The sequence below is a fragment of the Rhamphochromis longiceps genome, linkage group LG22 (genome assembly GCF_057381845.1).
Source record: "Rhamphochromis longiceps isolate RC_006_pf linkage group LG22, R_longiceps_female_GT1.1, whole genome shotgun sequence".
Classification (NCBI taxonomy): domain Eukaryota; kingdom Metazoa; phylum Chordata; class Actinopteri; order Cichliformes; family Cichlidae; genus Rhamphochromis; species Rhamphochromis longiceps.
Window position 1 is genome coordinate 1,219,199 of NC_140577.1, and position 12,391 is coordinate 1,231,589.

General features: G+C 43.6%; 1 protein-coding gene across 2 annotated transcripts; it reads right to left on the reverse strand.

Moving 5' to 3' along the window:
- Positions 1-1,143: 1,143 nt before the first annotated feature.
- On the reverse strand, positions 1,144-12,042 carry LOC146643032 (uncharacterized). 2 transcript variants are annotated; one of them, XM_085396397.1, is made up of 10 exons: positions 11,977-12,042; positions 11,022-11,300; positions 8,509-8,757; positions 5,079-5,168; positions 4,789-4,893; positions 2,343-2,408; positions 1,953-2,030; positions 1,796-1,846; positions 1,511-1,588; positions 1,144-1,464 (listed from the first exon to the last, which is right to left on the reverse strand). In XM_085396397.1, the coding sequence occupies exons 1-10, from the start codon at positions 12,035-12,037 to the stop codon at positions 1,262-1,264; spliced, it is 1,260 nt and encodes a 419-aa protein (XP_085252523.1). In that variant the 5' UTR covers positions 12,038-12,042; the 3' UTR covers positions 1,144-1,261. The 2 variants fall into 2 exon arrangements, with proteins under 2 accessions (XP_085252523.1, XP_085252524.1); XM_085396398.1 differs by having other exon boundaries at positions 1,165-1,397; positions 1,520-1,588.
- Between the last annotated feature and the right edge of the window lie 349 nt (positions 12,043-12,391).

Genomic DNA, 12,391 nt, shown 5'->3' on the forward strand with positions numbered 1-12,391 from the left:
AGAGGATGCAAAGTGGTATCAGCTGGAAACTTGTGGTTTTAACCTGAGCTGCAGGAAGAACAAATACACACGGAAACCAAAGGATATTAATAACATGACAAGAAGCCATTTACACGTCACAACACGGAGTCCACTGAGTTCAGTGGAAGTGAGTATTTTTAAAGCTGTGTGTCAGAAACCACACTGATCAGTCACTCATTCAGATATTGATGAAGAAGCACTGGCAGCTAAAATCCTCTTCATCAGTTCTTCACTGAGAGCACCAGATCCATGAGGCTGGGCTCTACCACACCAGGTGAGACCCCAGGTGCAGGCTGTGTAAAGAGGCCACATAACAGCAGGCTGAAGGGTGTGTCTCGTCCCTTTACTGTGTCTGCTGTAACTGAGTGGATGTCTGTTGTTGTGACGCAGTGTGAAGATGAATTCCAAGACTCAGGGCTGCTGTGGTGGGGGCACCTGCTCACCCCCTCCCTCAGAACAACACATCACTCACGTAGGCATCTCGATGGAGGGTTGTGGGCGGCGTAGGTCACAGTCAGTAGGGCCATTCATGTAGCCGTGCTGGCTGTAATGCGGCGACCTGGCCCTCTTTTTAATTACACTTTACTCATGATCTGCTTTTATGAGGCTTACAGTGCTGGTGCTGAAGAACAGAGCAGAGTGTAAAGATGTCTGAAGTTTAGGAGCAGGGATACACGATCCACCTGCCTCAGGCGAGCGTCTGGAGGAGCCTAACCTCAAAGATGAAGATCTGCATAGTTACATATATTCAAATCCCTCTGAAAAACAAACACTTATGATTTAACCAACAACGCTTTTATTTATTTAATCCAGGTAAAAAGTCTCATTGACTTCTCAGAGGCCGGGTCTCTGTTGGCATTCTCATTAGAATTACTTTGAGTAAACCTCCCAAACATGTAATCACCAATAATGGTTCATAAAAACATTCATTTGATGTCATTTAACATGATTAAAAAAGTCGCTCTGATGATGAATTCCACTGTAGAAACAGGCTCTAAAAACAATTTAATGACATTTTATTGCCTTAATTTCCTAAATGAATGTATTTACAGTCTTACAGCACACACACATCTGTACTGTTAACATGTTAAAACAATCAGAGCAACATTTCACCTGATGACAGCGTTCAGGACTGTTTGCTTTTTTTGTATTCATGTTTTCAGATTGTATTATGACTAACAGTAACACACACAGCTTTTCACAATAATTCAGAATAATCTCGACATATGCATGTTATATGTTACATGTTCCCATGAACATCTGTGCTGTGCAGACTGTTCCTGACAGCAGGACATTCAGGTGAAGCTACACCGGTCCGGCCTGCTTCTTGGGTTTCTCCAGTAAGACATACGTGTTGTTGACGGGCTGTGAAGAACCTGTGGATCATAAACATCATCAGTCTGAGTGGGTTGTGTGTAACAAACACAGCTGTGCAGGTTTGGTGTGTTCACCATGAGTTTGTGTAAAATGAGGTGCTGAGTGGCAGCTCAGGTGTTACCGGTCGTGTTTCCAGTCTGTGGCAGCTCAGCGATGGTGTCGTATGTGGCATCACTGTGGTCTGATCCTCCTGTTAAAATGTTTATCAAATAGTCTTCATCAGATCCAAGTAACAGTCCAGTTTTAAGCTGTTACACACAACAAATCAACATTTTCAGCTTTAGAAGACACCAGATCCAAAAGTTTGATCACACAAAATAATTTTGGGTTATCCAAAAATAACTCACGTGTGGCTCTTTTAGTACCCGTCCAAATCAGAAGCAAGAATTAAAGTTACCTTTATTATTTCCAGCATGGAAAGTGGAAGCAGTCAAGGAATGTGGAAAATCTGTAAATGAAATATTTTGATTAGATGCAGCATGAAGGTGGAAGGAGATGAAGTGTCAGCAGAAGGTTTGCTTAAATCATGTGACTGTGAAGGCTCAGTGCAGCACAGGTGTTACTGGTGTCGTTTCCAGTCTGTGGCAGCTCAGCGATGGTGTCGTATGTGGCATCACTGTGGTTTGATCCTCCTGTCAACAACAAGTCTCAGTAAGAGTTTGCATCATTTTTACTTGTGTTCATATTCACAGTGTTCAGTGACATGATGAGTAAAAAGAATTTGTGTGTGGACTTAGCCAAAAAATACGTGTGAAACTCTGCACTCAAGTTTCAAGTTACAAGTACGAATTTTGACCCCGTTTTTCTTCCTTTCATCTGATTGGCCAATGTCATGTCAATCACAAATGTAACTATCCAATCAGAGAACAGATGGGTTTGGCTGTCGGAGCGGCGCTTTTTTGAACTGCAGGTCCTTCAAACTGTCACAGCTGCTTCACTCTCACCATTTATAAGATGAAGTTCTGCTCCAGCTGGTATCTCATCATAGACGTGGAGCTGTTCGTCAGTCCCTGCAGACAGATCAGAGTCAGCTCCTGCTTTAAAGTTTAAAACACGCTGCCTGTGATGACGTCCAGCTGTGACAGCATTATTAACAATCTTTTAGCTGTTAGACCTCCTCGACGTGTAGAGCCCCAAGAGAGCGCTCAGATCCTCTAACCAACTGCTCTTAGTGCAACAAAGGCCCCGACGGTGACCGAGGTGACCGAGCTTTTGCAATTGCCGCACCCAAACTCTGGAATAATCTTCCTGTCAATGTCCGCATGTCAGATTCCATTCAATCGTTTAAATCACGCTTAAAAACTCACCTGTTCCATCGAGCTTCTGAAACAAATTGGCTTGGACTTCCAGCTGGTCTGCATCTGTGCCGTGCAACTGTAACTATAACTGCTTTTAATGGTTTTTAACTGTTTTTGTTGCCTTTGTTGTAATCTGCTTTGCTACCTTGTGTTTGATGGACACTGTCCTTTTTAAATGTGCTATAATAAAAAATATTGATTGATTGATTGGTTTAGCTAATGACACTGATCTAGAATTTGATAAACCTGCTCTTATCTTAAAAGTACCAAAACACAGTGTGACTGCAGCTGTGAGCAAATGCTTTACTTTGACCGGCTGATGAACAGAAGAGGACACATGTCACACAGATGTCAGCATTTACAGCAGCACCTCTGCTCATAATTGTACGTGTGGACTGAAAAAGCCTTTTCTGGTCCTGTAATCTGTGCTGTTCCAACGGTGGATGTTCATGATATTCAATAACCCTGTGAGCTAAAAGCCCAGGCTTCACTCTGCTCTGAAACACTCTTATTCACAGGAGGCTGACCAGTAAGAACGGCTTGTTTCACACAGAGCACGAAGTGAGCAGCTGCAGACGGGCAGTCATCCGAAACTACTCAGTCCAGGAATCCAGCAGTCTGAGGGGGCACCGCTAAACTGTGATGTGTCCTGACCTGTTACCTACAGGTCGTGACTCAAAAGTGAGGCTGAGATTAAACTTTCTAAAAATCTAATTTATGAGATTAAATAAATTGTGTGAATGGAATCAAGGCAGAGCTGAAAAGAAGCAGGAAAATAGAAAAAACAAGGAACACCAAGAAAAGAAAAGCATCAAAACTGAGTCACATTTTAAAGTTTTACAGAGTGTCGAGTGTTGGAGGCAGACTGCTCCAAAGTGCAGAACCACCACAGCAAAGGCCCAGTCTCCTCTGCTTCGACCAGCATCAGAGATGTGTTAGGACAGAGGTGTTACGTCAGGACAGGCAAATCTAAGAACAGACATGAATGAAAAAACAAACCAAAGCGATCTCTCCTCTCAGAGCTCCTTGGTTTGTACATACATCCTTTGAATTACTGCCATCTTGTGGCCACAGCTGGCTACTGTCACTAAAAGCTGCACTTATTTCAGACTCGTAGCAAAGTGTGTCAGAGGGCGTCTGTCTGTCCTGCTCACACTGAATGAAGCTGCAGCTTTTCCCGTGTGCACATTTACATTGTGTTTAAACTGCTGTGACTTTAACAGTAAACTGATGGGAGAGCAGCATGAGAGGCAAGCTGCTGCTTCACTGTTCTGAGGTCAGTTACTACCTGCACCAGCTAGCATTAGCTGATTGCTGTGTGTAATGTAAAGTATTTAAGATGTACTTAATATTCTGGGGTAATAAAGTAGGTATTTATTCAACTGTGGCAGTAGCTACTTAGATTTTACAATTCTTCAGCCAGGAAGGAGTGCAGTATGTTTTAATCTGATTGAATTTATCTTGTTAAATAGGTGAATAGTGGAGGAGGATCCTTTGTTTGCATGTGTAATTGGGGTTGGGGTGGTGGGGGGCATCGCTTCTGCTTGCCTGTCTGTAAAAGTCGATCCTAAAACGTACTGGAAGCCATAACGGGGGAAGTATGGTCTCGTTTACGTGTGCCTGTCAGACGTCGAGCTTCTTCTTTCTGAATAAGTTACAGAAGACAAAGCAGAGCCCGGCTGATGCCATTTGTTATTACATGAATCTCATTCCATAGCAGACCAGCTGGGATGCAGCACCCAGCGGGTGCAGACAACACTATGGTGGGAAGCTGCCGTGAATGTCATAGAAGTTGGTAACAGAGGTCAGATACAACCTGAATCCACTGGTGGAGAGGTTCAAAGGAGATCCTGAATAAAACCGAAGACAGTCCATCGAAGAAGGAACGAGGAACAGCTGTTAGGAAGTCACTACATAGTTTTTAAACCTCACTGATACGTCTCCTGTGACCTTTCTGATTTCTTCAAAAGAACCGAGTGAAGGAAGCTAAACTGGACCACAGCAGATATGTGAGAATGATGCGACTAACATGTCTAAACCAATGAATAAGTCATGTAAACCACAGATTCTGGTCATGTTTCTCTTTACTCACCTCGTCTGCTGGACCTGCATCTCCACATGAAGCAGGCAGTGATGAGGATGAAGATGGAGAGAAGAAGAAGACCAGTTCCTATCAGGAAACTCTGCACTGGAAAAGCTGGACAAGGTCAGAGTGATGAACACGGATCATGCATCACATACATGGACTCTCTGTAATATTTAATATATAAACACATCAGACCTCACTCTAAAGGTCATTTATGCTACAGGCCAGAAGAGATGAACATGTTTACATTTAAATCTGTTCAACTGCACTCGTTAGATTCTTTGATGCAATCATACCTGATGGAGCATCGGGGGGTGATGCAGGTGTTACTGATGCTGTATGAGTTGTAGCAGTAGGTGTTGTTGTTGTTTTTGTTGTCTTATTATCTTAAGTACAGAAAAAAGAAAATATGGATACATAAAAAATAACAGCTTAAAAATCAACGATTGAACTTTAAATATACGAGTTGGTTAAAAACAAACTCCACATACAAACAAAGTAAAAAACCGAACTGAAGAATTTCACATAACATCTTGTGATTTGTGAACAATGATTGGATGCTGTCTGACTGATGCTGATTAATGTCACGCGGTGAAGCTGACATGTTTTAACTTTGTGTTTTTAAGCATTTGTGCATGAGTTGCTGTGTTTCATCGTTTTTAATCTTTAATAATGTCCAGTGTTTTATTCGTACAGTTTCATTGCATGCTTTTATTGTATATATTGTTGACGTGTTGCCGGAAGACTTCCAGGCATGCCAGTTAAGACTGTGACCAATCAGGGTTTGCCTTGGCCACCGTAGGTCAATAAGAGGACCTGGCGGGGCAGATGAAGGGGGCTAGAGGTAGAGCATGAGAGACTGCAGCAGCGACATGGCGGGATAGCCGGTGGTCGGCGACTGTTGCAGAGAGCGGCAGAAAACAGAGGAAACTCTACAAAAACATTTCTGTGTTACCCTAAAGCAGATGACTCGTAATCTGGAGAGGAAATGGCGTGTCACAAATCTAGAGGATCATCATTTAGCCTGGAGAAATAGTTTGCTGCTTTATAAGAAAGCCCTCCGCAAAGCCAGAACATCTTACTATCCATCACTGATTGAAGAAAATAAGAACAACCCCAGGTTTCTCTTCAGCTCTGTAGCCAGGCTGACAAACAGTCAGAGCTCTGTTGAGCCAACCATCCCTTTAACGTTAACTAGTAATGACTTCATGAACTTCTTCACAAATAAAATTTTTATCATTAGAGAAAAAATTACCAGTAATCATCCCACAGATGTAATATTATCTACAGCTACTCTTAGTACCATTGATGTTAAGTTAGACTCTTTTTCTCCAATTGATCTTTCTGAGTTAACTTCAATAATTACTTCCTCCAAACCATCAACCTGTCTTTTAGACCCCATTCCTACAAAACTGCTCAAAGAAGTCCTGCCATTAATTAATGCTTCAATCTTAAATATGATCAACCTATCTCTAATAATCAGCTATGTACCACAGGCCTTCAAGCTGGCTGTAGTTAAACCTTTACTCAAAAAGCATCTCTAGACCCAGCAGTCTTAGCTAATTATAGGCCAATCTCCAACCTTCCTTTCATATCAAACATCCTTGAAAGAGTAGTTGTCAAACAGCTAACAGATCATCTGCAGAGGTTTATTTGAAGAGTTTCAGTCAGGTTTCAGAGCTCAGCACAGCACAGAAACAGCTTTAGTGAAGGTTACAAATGATCTTCTTATGGCCTCTGACAGTGGACTCATCTCTGTGCTTGTCCTGCTAGACCTCAGTGCAGCGTTCGATACTGTCGACCATAATATCCTATTAGAGCGATTAGAACATGCTGTAGGTATTACAGGTACTGCACTGCAGTGGTTTGTATCATATCTATCTAATAGACTCCAGTTTGTGCATGTAAATGGAGAGTCCTCTTCACACACTGAGGTTAATTATGGAGTTCCACAGGGTTCAGTGCTAGGACCAATTCTGTTTACATTATACATGCTTCCCTTAGGCAGCATCATTAGAAGACATAGCATACATTTACACTGCTATGCAGATGACACCCAGCTCTATCTGTCCATGAAGCCAGATAACACACACCAATGAGTTAAACTGCAGGAATGTCTTAAAGACATAAAGACCTGGATGGCCGCTAACTTTCTGCTTCTTAATCCAGATCAAACTGAGGTTATTGTACTCGGCCCTGAAAATCTTAGAAATATGGTATCTAAGCAGATTCTTACTCTGGATGGCATTACCTTGGCCTCCAGTAACACTGTGAGGAACCTTGGAGTCATTTTGGACCAGGACATGTCCTTCAACGCACATATTAAACAAATATGTCAGACTGCTTTCTTCCATTTGTGCAACATCTCTAAAGTTAGAAATATCCTGTCTCAGAGTGAAGCTGAAAAACTAGTTCATGCATTTATTACTTCCAGGCTGGACGACTGCAATTCATTATTATCAGGATGTCCTAAAAACTCCCTGAAAAGCCTTCAGCTGATCCAAAATGCTGCAGCAAGAGTCCTGACAGGGACTAGAAAGAGAGAGCAGATTTCTCCTGTTTTGGCTTCCTGTTGAATCCAGAATTCAAAATCCTGCTCCTCACATACAAGGTCTTAAATAATCAGGCCCCATCTTATCTTAATGACCTTGTAGTACCATATCACCCTATTAGAGCACTTCGCTCTCGCTCTGCAGGCCTACTTGTTGTTCCTAGAGTATTTAAAAGTAGAATGGGAGGCAGAGCCTTCAGTTTTCAGGCCCCTCTTCTGTGGAACCAGCTTCCAGTTTGGATTCAGGAGACAGACACTATCTCTACTTTCAAGATTAGGCTTCAAACTTTCCTTTTTGCTAAAGCATATAGTTAGGGCTGGACCAGGTGACCCTGAATCCTCCCTTAGTTATGCTGCAATAGACGTAGGCAGCCGGGGATTCCCATGATGCATTGAGTTTTTCCTTTCCAGTCACCTTTCTCACTCACTATGTATTAACAGACCTCTCTGCATTGAATCATATCTGTTATTAACCTCTGTCTCTCTTCCACAGCATGTCTTTTATCCTGTCTTCCTTCTCTCACCCCAACCAATCACAGCAGATGGCCCCGCCCCTCCCTGAGCCTGGTTCTGCCGGAGGTTTCTTCCTGTTAAAAGGGAGTTTTTCCTTCCCACTGTTGCCAAAGTGCTGCTCATAGGGGGTCATATGATTGTTGGGTTTTTCTCTGAATCTATGAAGCGCCTTGAGGCGACTTTTGTTGTGATTTGGCGCTATATAAATAAAATTGAATTGAATTGAATTGAATTGGAGCATCGGGGGGTGATGCAGGTGTTACTGATGCTTTATGAGTTGTTGCAGTAGTTGTTGTTGTTGTAGTAGGTGGTGGTGGTGTGGTAGTTGTTGTTGTTGTTGTCTTATTATCTTTAATAATGTCCAGTGTTTTATTCGTACAGTTTCATTGCATGCTTTTATTGTATATATTGTTGACGTGTTGCCGGAAGACTTCCAGGCATGCCAGTTAAGACTGTGACCAATCAGGGTTCGCCCTTGGCCACCGTAGGCCAATAAGAGGACCTGGCGGGGCAGATGAAGGGGGCTAGAGGTAGAGCATGAGAGACTGCAGCAGCGACACGGCGGGATAGCCGGTGGTCGGCGACTGTTGCAGAGAGCGGCAGAAAACAGAGGAAACTCTACAAAAACATTTCTGTGTTACTTTTGGGTTCATGTGTCTCACCTCTGTCAGATCTCTGTCCTTTGGTCACATTCAGATAAGCAGCTGGTTCTCCATCACAGTAGTACAGTCCAGAGTCAGCAGGCTCAGCTTCTCTTATACGTAATGTTGTGTCCTCCGTGGAAACAGAAATCCTTCCTTCATTTATTTCTCCAGAGTCTCGTCTCCACGTGGGAACAGCTGATCCTCCAACATCATGAGAACAGTTCAGAGTGATGCTGCTCCTCTCTGCAACACTCACTATTGTTGTTCCTGTGAAGAATTCATGACATTTATCATTAAAGTGATTCTTTCCAACGTGCTGATTGGTTTAAAGGTGGACGTCAACAGGAAAGAGGAGGACAGGGAGCACAGAGAGGGCTGCAGCCGACAGCGTTCATTGTTTTCACTGTTTCACTTCATCCATTTCTATTTATCTGTTTCCATCAAACTGGAGCTCAGGCAGCAACAACAGCACAGACAGACACGAGTCCACACAGTATATCTGCGCACTGCCCCCTGGTGGCAGCACACAGCTACTACAGGCTGTGTGAAGCTGGCCCGAGCCGCCACTTCAAACAGGAAGTCTGCGCTCTGACTCGATAACTCGGTGATGATACCTAGTGATGGGTACCAGTTCTGACATAAACGGTAGTAACCGGACCGAAAAGCAGCGCACATTTCGGTGCTTTATTTTTTTTTCCTGAGATGTGATACACTTTAGATTCTAGCCAATCATTTTACGTTTCCGAGGATAGTAGGTGGGCCCAGGTACGTCGGTTCTTTTAGAGCAGAGCTACAGATTAAAAATGTCCAAGGTGAAGCGGTCAAAAGTCTGGCTGTACTTCACAGCAAAAGATGCAAACTCAGCAGCAACAAGTGCTTTAAGCTGATACTGTGATACTGTCAAAGGAGGTAACACCTCAAATCCGATGAAACACCTGGCGACACATAGCGTTTTTTTTAAAAGCCCAGAAATGCGCCGTATTTGATAGCTTGCTGCGAGACCTCACACCGAGCACATCTACTGCGGGTGTGGTGCCTGTTATCTGACCCGGAGTTAGCAACATCCCCCAAGAACCCGAAGAGGAGAGTCCTGGCCCCTAGCCCTGCCAGTGTAGCAGAAATGATGAGGATGATGATGCAGCAGCAGCCGTTCTTCTCTGCGTGAGTAGCTTCATGTTGTTCGTGTGTAATTTACGTTGAGTAGGCTAACCACGTTATTACATTAATGCATGTAAGGTGAACTAGCAAACATCATCATAGCTACATGCGGCTGTCTTCTTGTTTGATGGCAGATGCTCCCTTCACCCTGGCTAAAAAGGCTAAAATGACCAAAGAAAAAGTGGGAAACAGTTAAACATGAGAGGTTTTTGGACAAAGTTTGTGTTTTTTCCATTGTTTAAGCTTCCAGCCAAGAGTGATGCCATATATGCCCCATAGCTGCAGAAAAGGCTAACATTGTTATCTTTTTACAAAAAAAACAGTTAAACATGAGAGGTTTTTGGACAAAGTTTGGGTTTTCCATTGTTTAAGCACCGGCACCGTTTCAAACGTACCGGTTTGGCACCAGTATTGGATAAAACCTAAACGATACCCATCCCTAATGATACCGGTTATCTCTGCTAGGGTTTTAGGTTTCTGATGTTGAAGACAGAATGACATCATCAACATAAAGTCGGTCACTGCACAAAAACCCAAAAATGCTTCAGTGTGATCATGGTAAATGGCCTGTATTTATATAGCGCTTTACTAGTCCCTAAGGACCCCAAAGCGCTTTACACATCCAGTCATCCACCCATTCACACACTGGTGATGGCAGCTACATTGTAGCCACAGCCACCCTGGGGCGCACTGACAGAGGCGAGGCTGCCGGACACTGGCGCCACCGGGCCCTCTGACCACCACCAGTAGGCAACGGGTGAAGTGACTTGCCCAAGGACACAACGACCGAGACTGTCCAAGCCGGGGCTCGAACCGGCAACCTTCAGATTACAAGACGAACTCCCAACTCTTGCGCCACGAATCATCATATCAGCTGAAGTTCAGATACACTGTGGTTTGAGTTTACAGAGAGCAGAGATAAGACTTTATCTCTTCTCTGGCTGTAGCTCAGGTGGCAGAGCAGGTCAGCCACTAATCAAAAGGTCGGTGGTTCGATCCCAGGCTGCCTCCTTGGGGAAGATACTAACCCCATGTTTGCCTACTGGTGGTGGTCAGAGGGCCCGGTGGTGCCAGTGTCCGGCAGCCTCGCCTCTGTCAGTGCGCCCCAGGGTGGCTGTGGCTACAATGTAGCTGCCATCACCAGTGTGTGAATGTCTGTGTGAATGGGTGGATGACTGGATGTGTAAAGCGCTTTGGGGTCCTTAGGGACTAGTAAAGCGCTATACAAATACAGACCATTTACCATTATTATGTAGCTGCTGGTTATCTGATGTTTGCAGATAAATGTTGTTGTAAAAGTGTTTAAAATATGTTTGCATGTCACCAGTAACAGAGATGGATTTTAAACAGAAAATAGAAAAACATGATGTTACCTGATGGGATCACTGTCAGCTCCACAGCTGCTTCATGGTCACAGAAGTATCTGCCAGAGTCTGAGGGAGCAGCTCTGAGGACGATCAGAACCCCGTCAGCCTGTGAACTGTATCGTTTCTGTGGATCATTGATGTGTTTTGTAGTTTTGTCTCCATCAGCTGTAAGTATGTCAGCTCTGCTTCCTCCACTCTCTCTGCTCCACCTCACTCCACCCTCCACAGAGTGAGGACAGGGCAGAGTGATCCGCGTCCCCTCCTTAACTCCTTCATGGGTCAAACCTGCAAAAACAAACAGTTTTCAGAATCACATAAACCTTCAGATGCTGTGGACACACGGTAACATCACACGTCTAGACTGACATTAACTGGAGCGTTCCTTAATGCTTTGATCCCAAAGTTTCATGAAGTTAAACTTTGTTACATGATCAGTGAAGGAAGAATTTCAAAGCTGCCAATCATCCAAGATTCATATACAGAACTAAAAATCACCAACCAGGCCGATATCTGACAGAGTAACAGCACAAGCATGATTTCTGTCCACTGTGGTCAGACTGTCTGTAATAATGAAGCTTCTTTGAAGGATGTGAGGCTGGAAATGGAGCGGCACCGACATGTCACTCAGCTGTTTTAGTACTGATGTTTCATGATCGCAGCTTCAATCAGGAAACACTAATTTCCTGATTGGAGGTTGAACTGTCGTATGAAGCACTCAGTCTTTTCTAACGTTTTATAGTCCGAACAAAATGGCTTCGTCCATCTGTAAAATAACTGAGGGATCATTTTATGACAGATTTACAGTCAGTGAGATAAAAATTGTGACGCGTCGCACACTTTGAGCTGCGGTCACACCTTTATCCAAGCACACAGTCTCACACTGAACTTCACAGCTTTTATTACCTGAGTCTCATATGTAAACTATAAATATGTAAATGTGAATAGAGTGAAAGAGTCTCACCTGCAGCGACATTAGAGCCCAGAGTGCAGGCCAACAGGCAGCAGAAGATGTTCACCTTCATCCTCACACAGTGCGAAGTGTCTGAACAGTTCCTGTGTGATCTGAGAACAGGAACTGAACACGTCTGTTCTTCCTCCTGCTGCTCGTAACCACACAGCCTGCCTTACAAACACAAACTTGTTTGTGGGTAAGAGGTAACAGATGCTCTTTTTATAGTCTGTGAACATGTTTCAATGTTACCATTTAAATGGGGACATTTTTATGTTGTCGTTGACTGGAAACAGATACTCGTTAAAACCAGCGCCTTAAATCATTATGGACCCAAATCACAGACTGTATATAAAAGATGGGGAAGTTTGAAGAAGCCCTTGTGGTTTCAAACTCTTTAAAACCGCATTATTTATATCAGCCACCA